This window comes from Pollicipes pollicipes, unplaced genomic scaffold, assembly GCF_011947565.3.
Source record: "Pollicipes pollicipes isolate AB1234 unplaced genomic scaffold, Ppol_2.1 Scaffold_7261;HRSCAF=8764_pilon_pilon_pilon, whole genome shotgun sequence".
NCBI classification, from domain to species: domain Eukaryota; kingdom Metazoa; phylum Arthropoda; class Thecostraca; order Pollicipedomorpha; family Pollicipedidae; genus Pollicipes; species Pollicipes pollicipes.
The window spans coordinates 42,960,551-42,988,069 of NW_023597054.1; the positions used below are offsets into that span (position 1 = coordinate 42,960,551).

Genomic DNA, 27,519 nt, shown 5'->3' on the forward strand with positions numbered 1-27,519 from the left:
TGCCGCCGCTGCTGCTGCTGCTGGCCGGTGAGGCCGGCGCGCTGCCCAGTGGCGCACCGCCCGGCGCCTGCCTGACGCTGCGGCCCGCGCACGGCTCGCACCAGGCGCAGACGGCGCCGCCGCCGTACAGGCTGACGGCCGAGCCCAGCGGCGACGCCGGCCAGCGCGCCGTCCGGCTGCACGGCGACGCGCAGTTCCTCGGTGTGCTACTGCAGGCTCGCAGCGCGGCCAACGTCAGCGGCCCGCCGGTCGGCCGCTTCCTGCCGGCGGCCGACCTGCAAACGCTCGACTGTGCCGGACGGCCTCAGGTCAGGCGCCGCCCCGGGGCGGGATAGACGGCCTCAGGTCGGGCACCGGACCGGGGCGGGACAAGCGACCTCAGGTCAGGCGCTGGACCGGGGCGGGACGGGCGACCTCAGGGCGGGTCGGCCGCCGGACCTGGGCGGGACGGGCTACCTCAGGTCAGTCATGGTCACCAGCCGCCGGGGCCAACCTGGCTTGACCTAAACTGGGGCGCAGGGGCGCGTGCAGGAGTCGGGTAAAGCCGACTGCTTTACCAGTTAGTTGGATGCCATAGTTTGGGGCTGGCGCGACGGGGCGGGTTTGCAGTGTTGTGCGGCATGTTGTCACAGTGTTCAGAAGGATGTGCTGATTAATGCGCAATTCAAACAACTCATCTTTGGTACAGATTAGGCATATTTTTTACGCTGTCATTGCAGGCATTCAGCTAGAATACATTCCAAGGCAGATTTTGGAGTTTGGTTCATCGGTTTCTGATCTCCAGCGATTGTATGATAAGCTTGTCGTGCGATTGTGGGGTAGCGGGCAACGGCCACCTTTGCTCCGGTTTTGCTTCTTGTTCCCGTTCCTGTTCAACCCGGTCCGCGTTGATATGCCAGAATCCTTTCTTCAATGGCGCTTTACAACACACTCAGCTGCCGAGGCTATACGACGTCACATGCCTCTTGCCCTGACAGGAAGACAGGCACCGCGGGGAATCGAACCACGTACCTCTGGTTTTCCTGACGCGTAGATTATTCACTACACTATCGGTGCGCCCGCAAAGACCTTTGAAAAACGTATGTAGGAGCCCGTGCACCAAGCACTGTCCATGCATTTTAAACGTCGTCTCATAAGCTTGACGCTTTCACTCACGCGCATTGGTAAGACTAATGTAAATCTTGAATTGGATCCCCAACTTTCATGACCTTTTGAAATCAAACACATCCCTATGCGCAAAGGTATGGGAAGACGCACGCTACTCGGTCCTTAGAAGCCTTTCCTTCCACGGCGTCCCCTGTTGCCAGCTGCACCCCTCCACGCAAAGTCTGTGTCCGGGCCCCGGGTCCCGTCCTTTCGTGACACGGTCGCCCCGCCGACTCCAGAGCGCGCTGACACACTCGAGCGCGACGGCGAAGCAGAGCCTGGAGGCCGTCTGGGAGCCGGCGGGGGCCGCCGCCGGCGACGTCGTCTTCATCGCCACCGTGCTGCAGGAGTACCGCACCTGGTGGGAGGGCATTTCCTCGGCGCCGGTGGTGCCGGGTCCGTCCGGAGCCCACTCGGCCGCGCTGGAGGTACGGTCGGCCAGCGCGGACGCCACGGCCAGGGGCTCCGCTGAGCCTGCGCCGCGCCGTGAGCGCACCACCGGTCTGAGTCCCCCCGCCTCTCCCCACCGGCCCCTCCTCAGACAGGACAGCGCCATTGTGGGCGTCCCTTGTTACCGGGTGGGGAGTCTACTGCGCCAGCTTGTCTGAACGCCGGCTGCTGCCTGTAAGCACATTGAGCTGTCTTATGAGCATGCCACCTTTACACTGCGCCTCTTTGCAACGCTGCCTCCATCGTGATGAGTATCAGTCGCTGGCCGCCCTAGCTGGAATCAGCAGGTCTGGCTCGTTGTTTGTGGAACTTAACGATCGATTGATCATCAATCATCGATCGTCACGGGTGCTTTCTTATCGGATTCCTGCGGTTGGGACAGATTCGAATGGCTCGCCACAGCTGCCTCTAATGATGCAACTGAATTACGCGTTGTTTCGGTCTTTCGCCGTCCCAGGATGCAGCAGTGGCATTCGGTTTCGAACGGCTGTGCTACTAGTTGCATGCTCCAGCCGGAACCATATCAGCATTAGATGACGGCTTAACACCACTTAGGATGGCATGACAAATGAGAGGAAAGCTATGGTGCCGTCTCATTTCAACCGTGGCTCGGCAGCTGGGTCGAGGGTGAAATGGCGGCTGAGCGTCGTCCACAGCTGCTGTAGACGAGTCTGAGCCGCCAGCGGCCGACATTTCTGACAGCCCGTCGCTGCTCCCTAGCTGCCGGGCAATGTCGAGGACACGTACGCCGGCTGCTTCAGCCGGTACGGCTGTTTCGGCGCACCGGCCAAGTGCGAGTCCTCCAGGACGTGTGACGTGCTCTTCACGTACGTGGCCTCGTCGAGCGGCATCAGCATGGGCCTCATGGCGAAGCGGGACGGCCGGTACGCCGCCGTTGGCATCTCCAGCGACACTGAGATGGTGAGATGTCTCTTCCACGCGTCACTGGGTTTCGCATCCGAGTCTCGTTTCATCCATCTACCGAAGACAGGGTTTTCCGGACCAGTGTGGCAAACCAAACAGCCTAGCCGATTTGCAGTTTGCATAAAGAAATCTTCGTTATGTTTAAGCAATTCATAATGTCACGATGCGATGTTTGCATCGAAGGTGGTTATTTCCTTAAGGGTGAACTGCTGAATAGCTGAATTTGCTCCTGCTTCAATTTTCCAGACAAAGACAAAACAAGACTTCTGTAGCACAACTTTAATCGAGTATATTTGCTTTCGCTCACAACACCAAACCAGGAGCATACAACTTCCAAAACGCGTTCGCTTTTCTCAACACATCCGCATGGGATGCGAATATTTCAGAGTGATGCACGTATGTTGCATATGGCACAGGTGGATGCCGCCTTTCTCTCTTTGATGCGCATCGGTGTTGATTTTGGTAGGGCTCTGATGGTGTCATCTTCTGCACAAATGTGGAGGGAAGTCAACCTGTCATCTACTACGGGTACAATGACGGCAAAAGTTCTGCTTACAAATCTGGACAGGTAAGTAGAATCACGCTCGTGGTGGACCTGGGCCAACACTCGATCGGTTCTATTTTGAAACATAGCACGAGGCTCAGTTTACCTGGATTTTTAGAACTTGAAATCGCGCAATTGCTCAAACTTCCTGGACGTCATCCATGAGATGCATCGCTTTTCTACGGCTGTGGAATGGCATGGACGCTATCACACTCAAAATATGTGCTGTCGTTTTCAGAATCCGGCGGCAGCTAGCAATCGAAAAGTCTGGGAGCAAGACGGACACTTCATGTGCAGCTTCACACAGCCACTCAGCCTGGAGATTCCGGGAGAAAGCGCGCTCAACTTGGCCGAGAAGCATCACCTGCTGGTGTCCACGGGATCAATCGGTACGGTGCTCAGTCCTCATGTTCTGTCTGCCTTTTTGTCAACGGAGTGATTACATTGTCGATTATATAATCTAAGGTTATGTAAGTTAAGTCCAGCAGAACCGTGCAAATGAAATCAAAGACCTGCGCCTCTCCATTATCAGGAGCGGGATCCCGCAACATCGAAAACGTAGTTAACAAGAACGCCCAAAGAAAAATTTCCTTACATATCTTAGATGTGAATGGCGAGGGGTAAAAACCTTCCGATTTACCGGATATGATCGGTGAAAAAACTGATGCTTTTGCGAACCAGTTAGTGACAAAACTGCGGAAATGAAAACAAATTTCAACAGACCAGACCACATCACAACAGATCGTCCCAGCCAGATGAAACTCAAAGCTCAGTATTGGCAGGCGTTCGCTAATGCTTGCAATGTGAACACGACTAGAGCACATGTCCAAAGGATAATGTTTCGCTGTATCGGCAAGTTGAGCCATACGAGGCTGCCAAATGTAGTAGCTTTAATCAGAATAGTGTTTAGTACGTGACAGGCACATGCCACAAACTATACTAGAACAGTGCTGATGTCCCAGATCAGTGGTGACACACTGCTTTTCCAATGCCCCTCAGATCAGTGTTTTTCACAGATTTTCCAGCCGAATTCACTTCGCATACTAAACAGCATAAAATAATAAATAAAGAGGCTTATTACTAGTCGTAAGAAACGTGGCTGGCCACAGCATCTTGCGACGGACGTGATCAGCTTGTTGGCAGCCTTTTAAAGCGTCGTGCCATTTGAGACAGACGGGTCGGTTTGTGCGTCATGCGTTAATGCGTTGGATTTAGTGCAAGGCTGCGAGCTGCAGTTGTTTGCGTTCGCGTCGTGAGAAGCAGGCTGGCTAGAAAAACAGAGCTAATCGCCAGCTTTTTTTAGGTAATAGCGTCGAAAGCCTTGCCGACCTCGGAAGATTGTTGTTTGTGGATGCCTTAGCAGTGGCTTCAGAGTTAAAACGGAGGTCGTCGGAGTGACACATGTCAGGGATTCATCCGGGACCTCCTGCTGCTGAGATGAACAGCGGCTTTGAGTTAGGAGATCGGGCATTGCTGGTGTAGGCCTATCACATTGTGCGCAATTGCATATGAAGCTAGATGAAGGTGCTAGCTACGTACAAAGATATCGCTTGCACATATTGATACTGATATTGCATAGATTTACTCTGAATAATTGGGATTATGTTAGGAAGTGCGAGTTCTCACCGGCAATGATTGTGCGGTGATAGCGAAGGTCACCAATGCTTCTAGCTGATTGCACGATGACATCAAAAAAACAAAAGTGATATTGTTTCAGGTGCCCGTAGAATCATGTTTTGGGTATATGTAGGGCTGCAGGGATGCAGTTTTGTAAAATGCGTAGAAGTGGTGGAGGGAAGAGGGGGGAGGGGTGTGAAGGAAAAAAAGTGGTTGAGCCTACCTCCAAAATGTCTTTGGAATAGTTTTCTCCCCAGATTTGACGCACTTTCTTTTCACGGTTGGAAGCAAGGGTATACTTGCCCAAAATTAGTTTTGGGGGCTGAAACCCCAAAAATTATGAGAAATAAAAATTATGAGAAAAAAATGATAGCAAAAAACTGCATCACTGGTTGAGAGGCACAACCCCGCCTCCTTCCTCAAACTGAATAGAAAACTACACGCCTTTAGACCGGTTTTTAAAGTATGTCTTTATCTGATAGTTTTATTAGTCTAGTCTAAACCACCATTAAGTGTTTGATGGCCAGCAAATGACTAGTGCAAATGAACTCTCGAGGCGGAAACGTTGGTAGTCATGCCGCGTTACATTTAAGTTGTCTTCACTTTTTTGTGGTTTGTCTCATTTGCATATATTGCAACGGCTTCTGAAAGATTTGACTCCGGGTGATAGTTTAGACGGTTCCTAATTTCATCGGCAACAGAAAAGGCCCTTTTTCACCCCTGTGAGTGGCAACAGTTTTACATAGGTCACTAAGACATGCAAAAACTATCACAGTCAGAGGCTCAAAGAAAACAAAATCAGGGATGATATTTCAACACGCGCCCGGGTGGCCGGCTGGATACCCTTCGTTCGGGTGGGGGTCAATTTGACCACACACCCCGAGATCTCGAGAACTATTAGAATTACAGACACCAAATTTACATGGTATGTTGACCAATACGTGAACTCACTTAGGTTAAAGTTTGAAGCTCCTACGTCATGAACTTTGGGTCAAATAAGGTCAAACAAGGTCAAATTACAGGTTGGTCTCCAAAGTGCCCCCAGAACCTAGATAACTGTTTCTAAGCAAAATGTCACATAGCCATTTAAGGTCAGTGACCTTGTTTGACCTTTTGAAAGTAATTGTGACCAAAATCACCCAAGACCGCTCTTAGTTCTGCATTTGAATAGGCGACAAAGATCACGCCAGGCAATACACCCCTAGAAACCAAATGTTGACCCGAGTCATTTTAGGTCAATGACCTATTCTGACCTCCGAAAAGTTCATGGAGCATGTTGAATGCAATTTCTGCTTTTAATAAATCGTAAATGAGCACTAGAAACTATATCATACAACAAGCCCTAGAGTAATAAAAGAGGTTGGTTTTGACCTTGGTCTGACCTTCATACCTGACCTTAGTTCAATGCAATTTGCTCATTTAATTGTTGTGTTGTCTAAGAAAGCATTTCAGAGACGTATGGCTTCGTTTAACACTCCGTTGTCGCATCGGATTGAACGATTCCCTAGAAATTGGCTTCGCTGAAACTATGGCCTTACTTTGACCTGCTATAGGTCAGCGACCTTACAAGGTACATCTAAATGTGTTTCACCAAACAATCCGCCATTTAGTTGTCTACAGCCATGCAAAATTTGACGCGGCTACACCGCGCCACTCGGAAACCATTTTGGAAAAAACCTTTGAGGGGTCAATTTGACCCCCCACCCGAGAGCATGTTAAGGGCCCGCAGTTCATGCTTCGTAGAAGGGTGGTCCGTGAACACTCCTGTCGCCCCCTCCCTCCCGCTCCCGTCTTGGGGCTGGGACCTTCAGTACAAAAATATTTGTGCAAACCCTATATGTTTGTCCGTAAACCTAGAGGAGGTGGGCATTTGCAGGATGCATTTGACATCCATGCATGACATCTACACATTTTAGCTTTCACGTTCGCCGGCAGAAGGCACTCGGCAAATCCATTAGCGAAGGCATGCAGCGGCGCCTCCCCATTTCCGTCCGTACGCCGTGGCACTGTAACTGCAGATCTGCGTCGGCACTATCGGTCCTTGTATCCACGTGCCCAGCCAGTAGAGGATGTTCATTGTCAGCCAGCACCCACGACACGAGAAACGAGGCGTCCCGGCTGATGAGCGCTGTCCAATCTGTGTCGATGAAAACAATATACGGGACACGAGGCAGCCGGTGGCATGCGGCTCACGTCTCAGCGAGGCGCTGAGATGCGGTTTGCTTCCGACCAGATCCAACTCCGATGAATTTTAGCTTTCATTAACAGGAGGGAAGCTACCTATTCAATCGGAGTGGAGCCTCGGCCTCCCTACTTTGAGAAGAACGTGCGCCAAATCCGGGGAGGAATTAGTTTTTTTTGTAATTTGGGCGTAAATTTAGTCTTTTTTAGTTATTCAGCCCCGCCAACTTATTTTACGATGCCGAACCCGTGCACGGCTGAGTTTTAGAAGAAAAAACTTCGACACAGAATCGCCGAGTACGTCTCAACAAATCCAGGCTGTTAAAATCACGCGTGACATGCAGTTTCGAGTGTGCCACTCAAGTGACACGCCAGAAGCTGCGAGTCATGGTAGATATCTGCGGCCTTGATTTCTGGTGGCCTTCCCTCGATGATGTGCAAGATGTCACGCGTGTTACGTTTATGGCACACTTCAGAAGCTGCGAGTCACGTCTGATATCTTCGCCCTTGATCTCATGAGCCAAGGTCGATTACGCTGCGCTCGACATCGAAACGATATTGCGAAACAATGTTGCAAAACAATGTTGAACAATATTGCGGATTTATCAGAAAACGCTGTTCGACCACAGATGAGACATCATGCTTGCCGCTAAAACGATGCGAGCACTTCAGAAATTCACCGTGCGTGCAAGCTCACGAGAGCGTCGACAATCAGCGACACAGACGGGGGAGGGACAGAAAGCCCTACTTGTACGTCCCGAGGGGCCCGAGGAGCCCCTGAGGATCGACGATCAAGGGCGTAAGGACCGAGGGCCGTATCGGGGCCCAGTCCTGTGGCCGCGGCCTTTGAATGTCAATCGGAGGAGCTCTTGCGTCGGTCTGGCCCCCGGTACAGCGAGGAACCTTATGTTGGTCAGAGACCACCAATGCTGAGCAGTCGGCCCCGCGTCAGCCTTGGGGCTCTTATCAGGTATGAACAAGACCAGGGCCTGCTTGCGTCAGAAAGCCTCTTGCAATGGTTGCGTTGAATTGCTCGTTGGCTGCATTGCATTGGTTTCTTAGACACCTATGGACCCCTGTGTCGGTTCAGGACCCACAGTGCCTAACAAAGGATCTTATGTCGCCAAGAGAACCCGAGTGAGCCCGGGGTTCAATTGGTGAACAGGGACAGGGACGGGCCCCCGAATGTCAGGGAGCCTCTTGTGTTGGTCAAGACCCTATGAAAATGAAGGGAGATGTGATAAATGAACATGGAAAGGTCCGCAATGATGCAGTTAAAGGGCTGTGTGTCAGATGGGGGGGGGGGGGGGGGTCCGTAAAGAATGAAAACCATTCGTTCCTGTTTGAATGGGGGCCCCCTGTATCGTCAAAGGATCCTTCTACGTCAGTCAACGAGGACTTCTGCGTCGATCTGGAGCACCTGCTCCAGCTAGACGACCTCTTGCACCGGGGAGTGGATCGATGCATGACGCATCCCTTCGAGGGGCCCCGGATCGACCAGGGAACCTCAAGCCCGTGTCGCCAGCCTGGTAGCCGCACGTACCCCGAGCTGGGACGAAAAGGCACCTCAGCCCCTTCCTGAGGGGCGTGCTGACCGGGAAAGGCATGTGGTTCCCTCATCGTTCAATCCACGGGACCCCGCAGGGAGCGCGCCCATCATCATGACCGGATTAAAGAAACAAGGAAAATTGGGACCCTCGAAAAAAGACAAGATCCGATTATTCCATTTGGGGTGGGGCTTCACCGAAGGGTCTTCATCAGGCTCCGTGCCCCTTCCCCCTTCGCCAAGACTCTGCTGCGCCTCAGCCGATGATGCCCGGGTGTAATGCATCGGTACATTGGCGCTGATAGACGCCAGCAGGACTACACGACAGCCACAAAGGACTCTGCGTAATCCATTGCGGGAAAGAAAGGAGCGCCACCACACTTTGCAACAGTATAATGGTATGTAATGTTGGCATCAAGGCCATGTCATAAGGCCATGGTTGGCATCTATAACGGGGAAATCAATTACCTGAATGTAGTTTACTAAACGTGTGCATTATTTCGTCGCTGTACTCCGGCTGTAAAGAAACGCATTGTGCATCCGCGTTGTGCGTGTGTGATATTTATCGCTCATCTTACAGACCCTTAAAATGTCAATATCATATCCGGGAACCAAACCCGGACATTTTTCATATTTGTAGTGAATGTCTCCAATAGACCTTTCCTAGTTGTGAGGCACTGTACCTTCACACCTCCGTCAGCCCAGCGGTAGAGATTGAGCATGCCGTGTAGAGATTCCGGCGTTCAATCGATTGCGTGAGGCCCACAATTTTAGTGTCTATAAGACGAACAGAAGTATCTTCGTGCAACGCGACTGCACAATTTGGTCCTTCGTTTGAAGACGGACATGAATAATACAGCGATTCCCCGGCATTTGTTAGCATTTTCTCCACGCTTTGCTGATTCTGGACATATGTTGAGAGCACCGAGGTACATATTGGGTGGAGCATGGGCTTCCCAAGAGATACAAGGTTCAGCCTCGGCATCATTAGTGAGTTGCTAAGTTTACAACGCTAGGACGCAAGATAGGACAGAGAGCAGTGTGGAGTAAAGCAAAAGCAGCAGCAATGTGTCTGTCCCAATCGCTCAGTCGGCTGGAACGCCTGCCTTTCAATTCGCCCACTCGTGTCGGGGTGGGCTGGAGTCGCTTTAGGCGCCCGTTATTTGCCTTTGAATGGGATGGTCTGCAACCAGTGACAGTGGCCGCGCTGAAGGTCAGCTGACTTCAAAGGGCACGGCAAACCGTGCCGAGTATTGCAGCGGTACGTTAGCTCAAGCCACACAGTTACGCCGTTGATCCAGAACGTCGTGATCGGATGGCCGGGTCAGGACCGGCGCAACAAGCGCTGCTTAGCTTGTGCACTGGTCCCAAACATCCATCCAATCAAAAGGCTCGGAATAAATGTAAAAAAACGCCTACCGTCTGTTATCTGTCTGAGCTATCAGCGGTTGACAGCGGATTTCTACGTGTCCTGAGGATTAAGTCGCGGCGATAGCTAAGGCGCCAACTGGCGTCGGTGGTCATGAGAATACGCCAGAGGCTCCGGGAGATCGGAGCTACCGCTCTCATGACACTCCACAATGGCGATAAGATATTCTGGAACAGGAACATGCTCGACAGATTCAAGAGGGCCAGGAATCCACATGGGGTTTTCATGTCATGAGTGGAAACATACTTGAGCTCAATATGAAATATGCAGGACGAATGGCGGCAAGGCGGGATATTTAGCGATCCCGCCTTTCCCCCTGGGATCTCATCAGTTCAGTTCACTTTCATCTGTTTCATGAGTGAAGGAAGGCGGCGGCGTATCTAAGAAGGACTTTTGCAGTCAGGCCCTCCAATGGAGGTGGCTCTATTTCCCCCTCCCTCCCACCTCCCGGGGTCAAAGTGCCAGCGCTTTTGAGTAGTTTGTTACGGCCGCGCGGCTTCTCAAATAGGAAACAACGCGCCTGTGAGGCCTCGGGATAGGGTGAGAGTCTGACAGGGTGCTCTGAATACAAAAACAGTGTCCTTAAGGGTTGGAGAGAGGCCCCTTTGACTGGAGGGGTCCTTTATAATCCGATTTGCCCCCGTCCTGGGCGTAATTTTGGTGACGCCACTGAGTAAAGAAAAGGGTCCACGAGGAGCTAGTAAGGAAATTGTTAATAAACTTGTAGGCAAAACTCGAAGCAACCATGAAATGGACTTAATGGAGCAACTGTTTTTGATCATTTATAAACTACGTCACGGATTTTGCTGTGCGCTTTTACCGCCCCCTTCCTCAGCAAACGCTGCTTTAGGTTGGTTTCTGTACCTTCACCGCTAGCGTAACACCAGTCACGACCCCTTCCTCGTTACCCTCACGTAGCTTGTGGATGAAGCCTAACGAATTAGAACAATTGCAATCATTTACGAATCAGTTCAATCACACACCATTTAGTATGCTTTTACCATGACCTAAGTCATAAGATCTCTTAAACGCGCGAGGCTCGGGCGATAAGGGATGCCGGTGATAGCTTCTGCCGTCGTGACATCGCATTTATTCAGCATGCACCTGGACAGCACTTGTGATAGTTATCATTTCGTTTCATGCTGAAAGGTATGCTTGATCATGATCATGATCATATGATGATGGAAAATGGCGACGGATGGCTTGATATATGATAATGAGTGGTCAGTTTGCCATTATGCCGTGCTATTATTTCGGTGCAAAATAAAGTGACAAACGTGAGGAATATGAACTCCAGCTACACTCTAAGCACAGCATAACACCCAACTCGGTTGGCGTGTTCATCAGCTGGCGTTGCTTGTTACGCGACCGTGCCATTGAACCATTCACAGATCTTGTTTGTCCTTTGGGCCTCGAATCGGTCACCACTAAAAAGCATCCCATTTCCAGAAGCTATAGAACACTACTTCCAATAGCCGTAACCTAAATTGAGGAATACGACCGCGATCATAAATTATGAGGGCCTTTTGAAGTCGACAATTTAACAGGTGCCAAAAGGTCGAAGTACTTACCGTGTGTTATCATTTTTCAAAGGTGTCCTGAGGCAAAACACGGGTGTGCATGTGTGTGTGACTTAAATGCATTAACGGTGGTGTTTCTCTTCCACGTTTTTAACATCCTCTGGCTACTATTTTGGCCAGCTATGACGCTTCCATCAAGTCAACAAATACTTGCGCATAGATAAGTTTTGACAGGGTTTGATTTTCACTGCCTTGTGAAGCAGAGGCATGACAAACGGGTGTCAAGCTATGCACAGGTTGTGGTGTGATCTTTTTGCAGAGACTGCAGATGCTGAGTGAAAATTGATCATTGTTCTGTTGTTATCGGAAAGGCTACTCAGCACGATTGTGGTATCGGACGTGGACCTCGCCACTGGCGGGTCGCTTGATTACGTGACGAAAGCCCTTCAACCCATGACAAACACATACTTACGGGGAGTGCTCCACATTTTGGGGGTTATGAACTGAAATAGACATGTGGAAGACCTTTCGGTGTAGCTCACGGACACGCCCTTTTTGAGACCTAAAACCCTCTGGTTCTTGAGGCTCATGGCCGCAAACATGTGGGGGAGCAATTTGGAAGAGTATTTGAACATCGCCTTGGTGTTCATTACGTCATGATAGCGTCATTCAAATCCCGACATTTTACAAGCGATGCAGTGATGAATGCCTGGAAAAATGTAATGTTCAAGTCATTCGTATCTGACGTTCGTGAGCACGATTTCTAGACATGACGGCCGTTAACTGGCTCTCAGTCAATGTTGTGCAAGGTACGATGACATTATCAAACATTGACGTATTTAGGAGCATATCAACTGAACAGAGAAGATGTGCTGTGTCAAGCGGTCTTTTGTACTTAAAAGTATGCCAACATTTATAATTGAGCTTATTTCATCATATCTGCAGCCTACCTCAATATCTTCGAATGCGAAACATTTCCTTTAAACGCAGAATGCAACTGGTCTCAACGCACTAGCAGCAGGGGTACTGCAGACACGAATTTCAATGCTCCGGCCGCGCTAATGATATGTCATGGTGACAGCAGCTTTGGCCTTATTCGAGCAAACCGAGTAACCTCAAAGATTCAGCGTGACTTTAAGTAATGATTGTGTCGAGAAGAAACTGCGGAAAGCAAAACGCTGCTATTGACATTACTGCACATCAACGAGTGTGCGTCTCAGTCAACTCACGGCAATACAATGCATTTCTGTGAATGGATACCATGTCCTTCCTGGAGAAAACACGGAAACCGTCGCGTCCTTACGTTGCAGTCTAATCGAAGCATGCGGGTTGAAACTTTTCGGCGTGTTTATGAGTGTCAAATACTAATTTGCAATGCTAATTTGTTGCCTGATTGTCCTGCCTTTATGCAATGACAAACCGCTTAATGGGATTTTCGGACAGCCTAACCTGCCATCTTTGGCCCCGCCTCCCGCAGGGAGCAGCACGTCTGTGGCGCAACGATGCTTTGTAATGGGTAACACCTGAACATCGTGATATGTTCAGCCCCTAGTCGCTATTAAAGAAAACGCATGACAATTATCGGTAGAACGGTTGAACGGTGATGACTTGTGAACACTCGGCGTGTTTTCCAGCTCCGACCATTGCTATTCTGGCCTCGCGCAAAACTCACGCACGCGAATACACGCGTGTTTTCAAGCCATATCAGCGTGCCAGGAATGTTTCAATCGGGATCCAGAACAATCCCATTAATTCCAGACACAGCTGTATAGAATACCATGGATAGAAATGTTCAGGCAAAGTGCCCGTTACAGGCGATTCGTCCGAGCCAAGGTACCACGGCAGCGACAAAATCGCCTCTTCAGAGCCGGTGGATCTGACAGACAACTCGGCGCTGACGTCGGCAGGAGTGCCCCGCCTCATAAAAGGTGCTGATTGAAGTGGGGGCGATCTGCACTCGTTAGCTGCGCACGGGGCAGCTCTGACACCGCAGAAAAGAAATGAGGTTGGATGTGAACTGTTTGGAACGTCAGCTTGACAGCGTTTAACTGAATACGTGGTATTCAACCAACCCAAAATCTTAAAGCGGGAAGAAGGCGCTTAAAATTTTCCAAGCCCGGCATTTGATGTCTGTCATATTGTTATGATATTATGGCGTCAACATAGTTATTTTTATTAAAAATGCACTGCATCTTGCATATTGTTATGATATTATGGCGTCAAAATAGTCATTTTATTCGAAATGCGCTGCATTTCTGTGAACGTGCACACAAAGACTTAGATTATCCTGAAAACATCATCAACACCAGTGTTATTTGTTTGCGCCGCGCACCACCAGAGGCACGACACGTCATGTGCTGGTCTCTTTACATACATCGAGCAATAAATCAATGGAAAATCTAGGACCGCTAATAACCGCAGTACCTTCGCATGAAAGTCTTATCGGAAAATTGGCAAAGCGCTCCCTTTATTCGGGCCCATTGAATAAACTGTGTATTCTCTCAGAACCACCTCCGTCTACGGTTGAGGAGTCAGTTTCATAAATGCGTGCCCTGATGCGAGGGTCCGCCGGCAGCGCACGGGTCACTGATGCAATTTCATAAATATGTGCCTGATGGAAGGGCTCGCTGGCAGCGCACGGGTCCCTGATGCTGGTGGCATGGGTCGGCACGGCCGGTATTGGCATTCTCTCTGCTCAGCACCTCCGGCTGACGTGGGTCGGCAAACAGATCTTCGGCAAAGACGTGTGGTTTACGGTGAGACACCTGTGCGCGCTGCTCCGCACGCGCGGGAGCTGTCTGTGCACGCTACTCCGCACGCGCGGGAGCTGTCTGTGCGCGCCGCTCCGCACGCGCGGGAACTGTCTGTGCACGCTGCACTGCACGCGCGGGAGCTGTCTGTGACCTGTCTCTGACGTCACTGAAGTCGTGCATTGGGTGCGCTCGGCACGGGCCCGTTCAGGAGTCCCGTTGGTGACAGGTCAATTCTTCACCTGCGTCTATCTAGGCGCCAAATGAGCATGGAGCTGAATACAAGACATGCACGGCGGTATATTGTCCGCCGCCGTTGGGTACGACAGCGACGCACGGCTGCCTGCTGTGCTTTCAGATTCATCGGGCCATGATGGTGCTGACGGCGCTTTGCACGTGGACTGGGTTCGCCCTTATCGTCACCCACCTGAAGACGCTCAGCTTCGGCCACCCGCACAACATCCTCGGCTTCATCGTGTTCCGTGAGTGTGGCGTGCGTTCTGAGGCGGGTGACCTCTCGCCCTGTCAACCATTTCGACGCAGACGGGGGTCTCGGCTCGGCGGCAGCTGCCACGCCTGCCGGTTTCAATGACCGCTCGTCTAGGAATTCATAACGCCGGCACCAGGTGTGTGACTATTTAGGGCAATGTCTCAACAGCCACGAGTACCCTCCCAAAGAAGCACGGTGTTACAGGCTGACCAGAGTGCCCCCGTGCCCTCCCCCCCCCCCGTGGCGCTTTCGAACTGTCGAATTGCGACGGCTCACTGAATTGCGAAGGTCACCTTGTGCCTTCGTAGGGTTATGCGGTGTCAAATTTAGTTGTTCCTTGTAGAGACGATCGTATCATACGACCTGTGAAAACATATCGCTGTGCTATTCGATTGATGGACCCGAGGAGACGATGCAGCGGATGACGTTTCTTGGCAGGACTCTCACGGCACCGATAATACACGACATGATGCACTTATCCTACTCTGGATCCGTTTTGACCCACCTTTGAACTCACCTCCAGTTTCGCTCCGAACTTCAACCAGGTTACCGACCTTATTTTGTCCATGTCTGGTCTGCCTCTGACCAATATCCGACCCCGTGCAGCGCCACCATAAACCTGTTTCTGTCCCACCTCTAACCCACCCCTGACACACCACCAACCCACCCCTGATTCATTTCTGACACGCCGCCGACCCACCTCAAACCCACCCCAGGTGCACGTTTAGCCCATTACTGACACACCATTAACCACCACTGGACCCACTTCCAACCACAGTTGCCCGTCTCCGCGGATGGCAGCAGTGATCTCGGTGCTGTCGGTGGTAGGTGAGCTAACTCACCTCTGAACCCCCTCTGACCTACCCTTGACCCACCTCTGAACCCTCTCTGAACCTCTTCTGGCCTACCTCTGGCACGACTCTGAGTCCCCTCTGACCTTACACTGACGCATCTTTGAACCCGCCCTGATCTACCCCCGACCAACCTCTGACCCTCTCTGACCTACTCCTGACCCACCCCTGAACCCCTCTGACTTACCCCTGAGCCTTCTCTGGCCTACCTCCAACCTATCTGACGCACCTCTGAGCCCCTTCTAGCCTTACTCTGACACACCTCTGAACCTTCTCTGACCTACCTCTGACCCACCGCTGACCCCCTCTGACCTACCTCCAGCCCACCTCCAAACCCCCTCTCACCCACCTCTGACCTACATCTGACGGGTGGCCGCGGTGGGCCGCAGTGATCTCGGAGCTGCAGGTAGTAGGCGGGCTGACCCACCTCTGAACTTCTTATAACCTACCTGTAACCCACCTGTGAACCCCTTTTGAATCCCCTATGACCTACTCGCACCTCTGAATCTACTCCGACCTTGCTCTGACGCACCTCTGGACCTCTCTGACCCACCTCTGAACCCCCTCTGACCTACCTCTGAACCCCCTCCGACCTACCCGTGACCCACCTCTGAACTCCCTCTGACCGGCTGCCGGTGGGCCACAGTGATCTCGGTGGTGCAGGTGGCGGGCGCCCTGCTGCGACCCAGCCCGGAAGCCCGGCTGCGACCGCTGTTCGCCTGGGGCCACCGTCTCGGCGGCTTGGCGGCCTACCTGCTGTCACTAGTGGCGCTGTTCCTAGCGCGACAGCTGCCGCAGCTTGACCTGCCGCGCTACTGGCTGTGGCTCCTCACGGGCGCTATTGCGCTGGACGTCGTCGTATCCCTGGTATTCATGGTGAGCATGTGGAGAGCCGGGAGGAGAGCTGGGGGAGGGGGACGTTACAGCAGTCATCACATTACGGCTCGCTGGTGAGGGACTCAGGTCACGTTCGACCTTTGCCGGTAGTAATGGCTGCCCCATCTCCTCATCTTAGGAAGAATTCATTCCGGCTCGGAGGCTATATTCCTCTCCAGATGTTCCCGGGCTGAAGTAGTGAGCCCTCGCACTGATACAGCTGCCATACATTTGAAGCGTTTTGTGGTGGTCCCGAGCTGTTGAATAGAGCTTTGCGGTGATTTACGGCTGCATGACAGGTCTGGATGTTCACAGGCAATTCATCACTGCGTTGGGGACTCCCGGGTCGACCCTGACGTGGGATCACCCAGCAAACACGAGGCTCCCGTGAGTATCACAGTCCGGATAATGTCATTGAGACCACGAAAGTCGTCTTGGCTCCATTGAGGGTTGGTAAGGCCGGTGTTCGCTTTTTCGTTCTTCGGTAGGCCAATTCGATTCAATGCAACGGGAGTTTTCTCTACGGCTTTCTGCGATGCCAACGTTATAGTGGCTCCCACAGCTCTGATAACAGTGACGCCATGCCGCTTTAGGAACAGCGAGACACATCCATTTCCATACGTGTCACCGCCAGAAAATATAAAGCCGAGTTGGGTGTCCCTGTTTTTCCGGTGATTAAGAATGCTTTGATCATCTATTTGATCAGGTTCCAAGCGGAAGCCTGCACTTTCATAAACGCACAGACTTAGGAATGTTCCATAAAGTGTGTGGATGTCTTTGATTGATCCCTTCCCTCTATCACCATACGGTTTTCAGTCAATGGGTGGAGCCTGGCCCTCTCTGCCTCCCGGCTAATTTGCCAACAGACGAGGACGTTCATGCGTGACAAAATGGAAACTGCTGGATACAAATGAACCGCTTCCCTATCATGACGTTATGTCCAGAAGCTGCGGCGTTGTAGAAACGAAGTAGCTGGCGTACCAGTGTCCATATAAAAGCAACATGCCAGTCTACATTTTCATAATCTTATCATTGGCAGTAGCCTGACCTGCTCTAATCTAATCTGACGTGGTAGTGATATCCATAGCTCACGCACATATGCATGCAGCCTGCTGCCCGCCAACAGCGAGTGTAGTATGTACATGTACACATGTGCAGTCTTGGCGCCGCCGCGCGATGATGGCCGTGCAAGTTTCGTATCATAGAACTTGCAATTCAAATTGCCCGCTGTCAGCTTGTTTTCCATGTTCTCGGGCAAGACCTGACGGGAGCCGGTAAGAGTGGTTTTCGATGTCGTTCATCTTCCATTCTCCTATTGAAAGGCTCTCGTTCCGTTTCAGGGGTCATCACTGCGGAAGATCCTGCTTGCCATCTACATTTTCTTCTCAGCTGCCTTCGTGGTGGCTATGGTGACAACTCTGGCGCTCTCAGACGCCTAAGAGCGCGACTGGAGCTCGGCGTCTCAGGGGGAATCTCATCGCCCTTTGGCGTCGAGTCGACTGTAGACGATCCAGCGGGCCTCGATAGTTGCCGTCTGATGATCTAAATCCTCTCTTTCGGGACTGCCTCTGTGTGCTCTACAAAGAAGGGGCTCTGAACTCAAACACTTCGCAGGACGTAACTGTTTGTCTTCAGCAGGCGACGGGCGCTGCAGTGTGGCGGGGTCGGGCGCGACAGGCGGGGGCTCGTGACCGGCCACGTGTCAGGCTGGCAGCCCCCTCCTCCCACCGCCGGTGTTTGCCTGGCGGGGTCGGGCGCGACAGGCGGGGCTCGTGAGCGGCCACGTGTCAGGCTGGCAGGCCCCGCCTCTCACCGCCGGTGTCTGCCTGGCGGGGTCGAGCGCGACAGGCGGGGCTCGTGAGCGGCCACGTGTCAGGCTGGCAGGCCCCGCCTCTCACCGCCGGTGTCTGCCTGCGTCCAAGAGACATGTGTCACCGACACGTGTCACGGGAAGGGTGTCACGCACTCGATGTCGAGCTGTGTCAATGTGGTCATGTCATGGGCAATAGCGGGTAGTACTGTCCTTTCCTTCCTTGAGTGTTTATAGCGGTCTGTTATGTGCTCCGCCTTCGATGTCTTTCTAAATGCCTTCGCTTGAGCCACACAGACATTGACACTGTGGCGGCGTTGCTAGAAATTCGTTATGAGTTGAGATTTCTTATGCCAAGTTCACCAACTTCAACATATCAGGAGGAGATACTGATATTTATATTGACGGTACTCAATATTATACGCTGTGCCCATCCTAAAAAGCAAAAGAGTTCTAACATGTTCAGGAAAATATTACCATCAAAAACAATGCACGTGAACTCAGGCAATGTTCTCACTCCGCGCGGACACTGGCCCTAAAATATGTCAAAAAAGGTCGAGCATCCAAGGTTCTAACATCCCCTATACAGTTCATTTTAGTAGCAGCGTCTGCGCAGAGCATGTTCTGGATTCACGAAGCTTTTTCAGGTGTGAAGTTTTGCTGAACACGTCTGAACCCTTGTCAGTATATGAAGAATGAGCATAGCTCACAATATTGAGTTCCGCCAATACGCTTGTTATTTAGCGCTACAATGTCGTTTAACAAGTACCTTCCTGTATAATGCAGGTTGTTAATGCAATGTAAGAACCTTCAATTCATGATGCCGCCGAACAATCAGGAGCTGTAGGCTTTTCTGTCTTGCATCTAGAAATCGATTTCCAACTTTCCAGAATGCACAGAAGCGACACTTTGCAACATGCTGTTGTCCGCACCCTGCAATTCGTACAGTAATTTTACATACGCGGGTTTTTCGCTTGAGTTGGGGAAGCGGGGTGGGATTCATCAAATGACATACCGCATACACTGCTGGCGTGCCGGATGTCATGCAAGAATAGTGTGCTGCTGTACATAATAGTAGCCTTATGTGCGAACGCCGATGACGCTTCGCTTATATTCCTAGGCCACGCATTGCTCATAAGGAACATATACTACCCACAAGATCACCAGCATTGCTGTCACAATCCACGGCACTGCTGTTTGCGTGTCCGCTAGCGCACAGCTAACGACCGCAGGCAGTGACTTCAGCGTAAGCGCCGTTTCTGCACAGCTTCGATCCGTAAGAAGCGCGTGGTGGACAGCCGAGTGATCCGCAGATGTCCCGCACCGCTGACTGCCAGACCCGCTCGGCGCGGGCCAGGGCCCGGCGACCACCCGCAAGGGCCGACCACAGCTCGTACGCCCCTCTCATCTGTGAGGGGCAGACCGTCACGGCTGTGACGTCACCCATCGCCGTGTCGCACACGTGGACCCCGGCGTCTAAGACGGACCGCTGGCGATTTGCTGCGGGTGCGTATGGCGCTCCGTTCACATTTCGGAAGACGCTGGCAAAGAAGTGCCTTTTCCGTAAGCTTTAACGAGACCGATGACGATAATCTGGGGTGAACGCGGAAAGGTTGATTGAAATATATGGGTCTTGTAAGTCCGAACGTGTTTGTTTTGTACTTCGCATATGTGTCGGCCATGAACTAAACAATAGAGCAAAGGTGTAGTCTTATGTTCGGCCTCCTCCTCAGCCCAGAGGAGAAAATGGGTCTAGTTTTGCGAGAAAACTGTTTTTAGCGCATTTTAGGGTAGGTTCAGGCATTGTCGTTCGATAAGACCCTTAATTATTTTGCGAAATTAAATCCCTCCAATGGAGTCTGAACAGATGCCGCGCGGGGGACTAGTGTTGAGCGACTTTGTAGACGGTGTCGATTCAGCGTAAAGTCCTCAGCGATGTCTGGTCCTTGGCGTAAGATCGCCCTTAAAAACAGCGTAGCGCTGGTAATGTCAACAGAATATAGTTGTCGTAACTAGACGGGTCAGTACTCCACATTTGCTGGCTTATACGCCTTTGCATTTCGGTTCGAAGAACGTGAAATGGCAAGGGTAGCGTGTGCCATTTAAAAACGAATTATTTCCAAAGATTTGTATGAGCGGCCTGGCTTCAGAGCTCTCAGAGCTAAGCAGAACCTGTTCCGTGTTTTCCGAACCCATCACCCAAGTGCCGCAGCTTCCGCATTGCGTACGACTTTGACACCAGTCTCTTTGCCGGAAAGAGCCATCATGCGGAGGGTTTGACGTGTCGTACAGCGCTGCGGCACGGCCATTCCGTGCCAGGCCGGTACTTTAGCCAGTTGCCAGCTGATTTTCCTGTGTCAGGCAGTCCAAAAATGTCCATCTTCGGAGATTCGTGCTCGGCAGTGCTGGATTACGAGCCAAGCGTCGCTCTCCCAGACAACCGAGGCCGACGTCGTTGTTGCTAGTGGGATATAATCAGCTTTCTTTCGTGTACACATTCAGCTGTTTATCACTGTTGTTACCTTGCAATTCGTCATTGCCCAGAGGATTGTCAGAGGTTTTTGTTTTTCAAATCGCCTCCTTTCTGCATCAATGTCTGATATCAAACCTTTTTGTTTGCGATGATCACTTCTACGGCATTTTGATCACTCGTCCGTGAGCGTTTTTCAGATCGCTTCTTCCTGCATGAATTTTTTAATTCGTGCATTTGTGTTTGCAATGATTATTTCCACGATTTTCTGATCAGTCCGATACTAACGTTTTTCAAATTGCTCCTTCCTCCGTCAATGCTTGATGCCATGCCTATTTGTTTGTGATGATTATTTCCCCGATATTCTGACCAGTCCGATGTGTACGCGCCAATGGTTATGGAAGTGGCTTACAAATTAAGACCCAGTGCACTTAACAGAGCCACCGGATCATCTGACCGCCGGCCCATTGTCTTATTAAGGTTTAACAGGATTTTTGCAATATTTCAGCTTAGTCCTCACACAGATCTGTATGAGTGGATGGCTTGATTTCACCGTAACTTTATTTGCTTTAAAGTTAAAGCTCCTAACTGTTAGGATTTTGTGCTCCGTCAGAATGCCCACAGACTTTAAAATAAAGACTGGGACTAAAACTACTGAATTGTGGGGCATTCAGCCGTGTTCATGGACAGGTTCCGCTGATTTACACTCATGCATTCATCTCAAGACGCCGTTTTATCAAAGCGCCTTATTCGAAGTCCGGCAGGGAGCCAACATAACGAAGCACGCTTTTGCGTAGGGCAGTTCCTACGCATGCCGATTGCCGGGCAAATTCACCGCTGAAGCCTCTCAGCGCGTGCAGGCTTCCCGGCGTGTCGCTTCGGACCGGCCGGGTACGTTGTCACCGAACCTTCACCGCTGACGCCTCTCAGCGCGTACAGGCTTCCCGGCGTGTCGCCTTGGACCGGCCGGGTAGATTATCACCGAACCTTCATCACTGAAGCCTCTCAGCGCGTACACGCTTCCCGACGTCGCGCCTCGGACCGGCCGGGTACATTGTCACCAAACCTTCACTGCTGGCTTCACCGACTCGGCGGACACGCTTCGGTGTCGGTGTCCGGGCGAACAGCACTACGTGACCCGTAGCACGTACCACGGACGGGGTGTTGCCACGGTTATCAATGCTATCGTAGTGCCTTAGCGCCTTAGTGCGTGCAGGACCTTACTGATTCCGATAACTATATAACTAGCAGATATATGTCACTGGGGCGAGCACGAGACCGTGCGTCGTTGCGCACATGACCATCCACAAGGATAACGCCCCTCGGGTGTGCGCGTTATCCAGCAGTCAACGGACGCGTGCTTCGTCAGGGTCCGCCGAGTCGACAACGCATCGAACTGCGATCGCCAGTTTTGGCACGCGAGTGGTTAGTCGACGGCGGCACAGCGCCCCGCCAAAATCGTACATTCTTTGAGCTGACGCGCGCCTGAAGCACTGACGCACGTTCTGCACTGGTGATGTTATACGAAGACCAACAGTGTGACACACCAGTATTTTCCGCGAGTTTCTGTCATTCCTAATCAGCAAACGGCAGAGATGGGGAGGGGGCTCATCGACCCCCGTATCAGTCCGTGCCAAGGTCGGCTAAATACGGGCGCCGCAAATGTCACCGGCTGACGCAAGCGGCCAGACACGCATACACTCCCGGGGTCATATCTCACGAATGACGGGTCGCAGCGACATGAAGCTTGCACATCCAGATAGACATTCAATTGGATCATGAGTTGGTGCGAAGTTTGTGGTGCCACGTAGCACGCAAAATGTGCACATGGGTTCGAAAGATGAACTTGCCCATTTTCGACGGTTTTTTTCGTTTTAGGTCATATCTCGGCACAAAATGTAGATAGAGGCGTTAATTTAATTTTTTCAAACTTAAAGTTAAGGGGGGGTCAGTTTCAGTGCGTATTGCGAGTTCGTGCGGCAAATGGTTACGCTGCAAATTGCAAGAAAATTTGCAAGCGGTTAAGTTTAAAAAGTCGGCGCCGCATACAAGTTTCTACGGTTAAAATCTTAAGATTTGGGCGTTGAAAACTACACCAGCGTGTTGGCTAATTCATTCCGTCTCTTTACCATCCTTTGGTTGATCACATTTTGCAATGGTCCGCTCGCAAATGATCATAGACTAATGGGTTGCATGACGGCTTTTTACGCCGCGACCAAACGGTGCTGTCCCGTTTCCCGTCCGCCTCCGGTGCATGCGCTATATTAAACGGCCTTCTGTTTCACGTAATTCTGCATTTCGCAAAAATGAGCGCGTGGTGAGTGAAAAGGATTGCCAATATCAAGTCCACATGGGCGACACAGATCTCTCTAGGTATTACAAAAAAAAAATGCAATCTGCGCCGATTTCATTTTTATTTTACATTTGTCCATGGCCCACTCGCTCGCGAGCTTAGATTAGTAGATTGCATGACGGTTTTTTATGCCGCGGCAGAACGGTGCCGCCCGTCTCCCGGCAGCACCACGCATGCTTTTATGGTCGAACTGCCGTCTGCACACGTGACCGGCTGTCGTATTTCACCGCCTCCAGCCCGGTGCGCCATCTCGCACCAATATCTCGTCAGCGACGGGTCGAAGCGACCCGGAAGTGGCACGAAATGACGTCCCACGCAAAATGGTGCGGTCGCGGGGGTCGTGTGTCATGCGCTTAATGATGAATTTTGCTCTCTTCCACGGGCTCACGCGTTGTGGGCGATATCTCCGCACCGGAGACACGGACGTACTCGGGAGTGGCACGCTTCGACGGGAGATTATCGCAGCACCTATTGCTCGTAACCCTTAATGCATCATCATACCTATTGTTCGTAACCCCTAATGTATCATAACACCTAATGCATCACAAGGCCCAACGTCCATAACCTATAATATATCATAACCCCTAATGTATCATAATCCCGCTTCGACAGGCAAGCGAACGAGCATCGCATGGTGGCCACTGTGATATCGCACGTGCAAGGTGTCAAGCGAATATGAGCTGACAACATGGATTTTGACTTCTTCAAATAATTATATAACTGCCATCGTATCATCTTGCGATAGCGGACAGATATCGCAATTACGACTGGATGAAGCGACCAGGAGTGGCACGCTCCTGTTGAATGTTAATATTGTGATTTTGAAGGGTTGAGTCAAGCAACGCCCGCCGCTGCCTTATCTCGCAAGTTGGCCCCGGTATGACCGGAGCAGGCCTCTGGTTGGTTGAAACCCAACTGCCACGCGAGTACGTGCAGCGTGATGATTGGTGGAGCCGGTTGAGGTCAGCGCGGCGTGACTTGTGCGTGTCGGCCCGGGCGAGGAGCGGGGTGGGGAGGATGTGGCAGGCCGCGAGACGGGTATGTGGTTCTTGGATGATAGTGGCATGCGAGTTTTGGGAATTTGTTAACCCAGCGTCTGATATGAGTCGAGATTTGCGAAGCTTCAAGGTGGAACCTGGAAAAACTGCACCATTTCGAGTGGTTAGTTGGGCGTGCCACGTGTGACGCGCAATAAGATGGATTTTGCCGCTTCCGATCATTTCCATGAATCGTACCATTTCTCGGCACATGAAAGGCAAAAAGCGAATCGGGCGTGTCATACATCATCAGTGAATCGAACAGGCCATTGGGTGGTACCAATTTGTTCATGGTGTGTCCATCTGTCCCGTTTTGTGCAATGCAGTACACGGACCGAGCGGCGGGTCGCTGAGTGGTGGGATTTGGACACGATGCGTGTGTGCACGAGGCGGTTTTCCACGGGTAGGTCGCGAGCCGCTGCGATGCGGGGTTCGGGCGTGGCAAGTGGCGGAAGGGCCGTTGTGAGCCCATTGGCTTTGCACGGGCGACCGGAACATGTGACTGGCGACAAAGCCGACCAGCAGCCGTTCGAAACTGGCCACATCCCGGCGACCAGGGGTCGGAGCGACATTACATTGACACGCTTAGGTAGATAATCAGACGGGGCATCACATGACGCCAAACATACGGTCACACGTGCCACATGTCACGTGCACAGAAACGGCCGAGATGTACCCGCCCGTTTTTACGTTTTTCATGTTGTCATCATCCCGGCAGCCGGAATGCGCAGAGGCGCGAATTAAGTTTAAAGCATCGACTGACCGTCGTGTGAACTACACGAGTTTATGCCACGCACGGCTGCGCCAGTATTCGTTGGGCAAGCCGGGAATATCGGCAGTTTGAAAATCGGTGCCGAATGCGACACGCTGTCGTCGAAACTGTAGCCAAAATCGTGGCTAAGTTTACATCACCGCTGCACCGATTAATTGCCTGTGTTCACCATCTCTGTGTCCTTTTATTCGTGATCCTGTGCACTTTCCCGTCCATACATTATCTTAACTTAAACTGGTCACAAGTCCACATTTTGGCGTCGTCAAAATGTCACCGGTTGAGGCGTCCGCCAGTCATTTTTTTCATTCATTTAGTCATTTGATGAGGTTAGAAACGTGAGCCATGGTGACGATCAAATGTATTAGCCGAGCTTTTTTATTCGAGAGATACCTGAGAACACACGTTTAAGGAAGAATAAGTCGCAACGGATACGATAAGAGGAGCAGCACAATACAGTAAGGAATCAGCGAAGCTCACTGCTGCGGCAAAGCAGCACACCCAACGGCTTCGCGAGATGTATTTTGGAGTCATTACAAAGTTTGACGACACAGAAATATTGCAGTAGCATTGACGAGTGTCAGTGACGAAATAAGAAAGACCTGGCATTTTCAGTGGGGCAAGTACGGTTTTCTCGGAGTTTTGGAATGCATGGGATTGCTCAAACCGCAGGGGGAATCCGGAGAGGAAGATTTGAACGTTCCTGGTAGTCAGCGCATCACGCTCCGTTCCGGTAAGGCATCCCGGCAGGCAGAGCTCGGTTGGGCCAGGGAATCCCACGGGTGGTGTTGAATGCATCCCATGCAATGATTGCAATAGTGCAAGCACGAGTCGTCCATAGCCGCCGGTACAAACATCAGTCTTCCATACATGCCCTGTCGCTTAGCGAAGCAAGCGCGCGGTCGCTTGTGCGTAGTCTGATTTCCTCTGTGGCATTCACAAAAATCTTATTCCTGCGTCTGTGTGTTTTTTTAATTATTAAACTGACCGATGGCAAAGCTGGCAAAATCAAGACGATGAAGTAGCGATAGATCGTAATATTTGCTTTGAATGTGTCACACAAGTTGTTAACAGTGGCTATTCAGATATTAAATAATCACTAACTTCTCATGGACTTCTCATATACACGCTTATTTCTTACTCGCCTCCGCATTGGTGTCTTCAATAGTGAAATAGGCAGCATTGATGTTAAGCATTGCAATTGCCAGTCCTGCACAAACACTAATCAAGGCAAAGGACGCGCTCAATCTGGCATACATCTCCATTTAGGCCTTCAAGTCCTTTTGCGACCAAGAATTCACCTCTAATGCAAGGCAACATTTTCTTTGAAATCGACAAATGGCTTGAGTAAGCACCTTCGATTCACTTTGGAATTTGTTCTTGGTTAACAGATGTTCAGCGATTGCGACAAATAATTCCAATAAGTCATGCAATTTGGATAAGATAAGCCAAGATTCAGATATTGCCATCTAACGGAGGATAAAATTTCAGAGGCATCAGTTGATGGAACTTAGCAGTATTTTCAAATCTCTCGTTCGTCAAATGGTGCAGCATAGATTGAAGTATCATGGGTTTTACACATTACAAATTAGCTTGTTAAGTATGTACGTGACGTATATGTTATCCAAGCTAAATCGCTGCAGCATAAATACCTTTTAAAAATCATTTTCATCCGCCCGGGAAGCGCCTGTAATTTTCAGTTTGGTTTTTAAGTTTTGGGTGCGTGAAAGATACATGTCATCTAAGGTGAAGCGCGTTTGTCGCACGGAAATCTGTTGCTAAACATAAACCCAGTGAAATATGTCACGAATAAGGGTCTTGTTTGTGGAATTTAGGGACCTTAGAGAAGTTGGGGACTTTAGGGGCCAATGTTTTGCATTTCTGTTTCACCCTCAGACGATGACAAATACACGAGTTTTTCCTGATGCCTATGCTCGAAAGTTTGAAGGATGCAGTGGAGACTTATCGAATGTCGTTTTTACCATGATGAATTTTGAGATTTGTTAAGAGAGCATCTGCTTCCGCGGGTTAACACAAATTCACAGCCTACATAAAATAGGGTTAAAGAAAATGTTCCGCAGTTGCATGGGATTCAAACTGATAAACCATTTTGAAGATCATTCAGTGCAGCTCAAAGCTCTGCCCTTTTTAAGACTTAGAACCCCTGGCCCGTTAGCTTGACGCCCGTGAAACTTGTAAACCTTTTTCTTGCAGACTATATCAAGGTCACCCAAGCATGTATGACGCCATAGGAACGTCACAAAAACGTTGTCACCCCATTGGCCGTGTCACGCTCAAGGCCACGAAATTATTATCAACGAACTTTCCGTATCCGGCGTACGCCAGCAAGGTTTCTGGTATCAACCAACTTCCGCTAGCCCTGGACCAAAGCGACGCGTTTCATGCGAGTCTCGAACACGAATTACGTTTTGTGTTATGATACAGGAAGTTGGACGGCGGTATGAATTATGACGGAAATAAGACCAGGAATCGAACATCTTAAGACTGGCGCCATATCCGAGTAAGTAAATGCAATTAAGCATGAATTAATACGCAAGAACACCAGAAAGGACCAAAACACGCGCATAAAACGATATTTGAGCTCTGGAAACACCACACCGACTAACACGACGCCTCTAGATAAGTTGGTGTACAAGTACAAGCCGGTGCACAGCGATGGCAATTTCGCACGGCCGGTTTGATAGCCCCTCTGAAATCACAAACGTTCTATGACGCAATCAAACGGTGTCGCATTG

The 27,519-nt window shown here is 50.9% G+C and overlaps 1 protein-coding gene across 1 annotated transcript; it reads left to right on the top strand.

The window, feature by feature from the left end:
• The first annotated feature begins 169 nt into the window (after positions 1-169).
• LOC119112978 (putative ferric-chelate reductase 1 homolog) lies at positions 170-19,775 on the top strand. The gene is made up of 11 exons (XM_037237281.1): positions 170-308; positions 1,386-1,574; positions 2,317-2,517; positions 2,987-3,088; positions 3,303-3,453; positions 13,172-13,285; positions 13,992-14,113; positions 14,466-14,589; positions 16,095-16,324; positions 16,640-16,711; positions 17,665-19,775. The coding sequence occupies exons 3-11, from the start codon at positions 2,452-2,454 to the stop codon at positions 17,761-17,763; spliced, it is 1,080 nt and encodes a 359-aa protein (XP_037093176.1). The 5' UTR covers positions 170-308; positions 1,386-1,574; positions 2,317-2,451; the 3' UTR covers positions 17,764-19,775.
• The last annotated feature ends 7,744 nt before the right edge of the window (positions 19,776-27,519 follow it).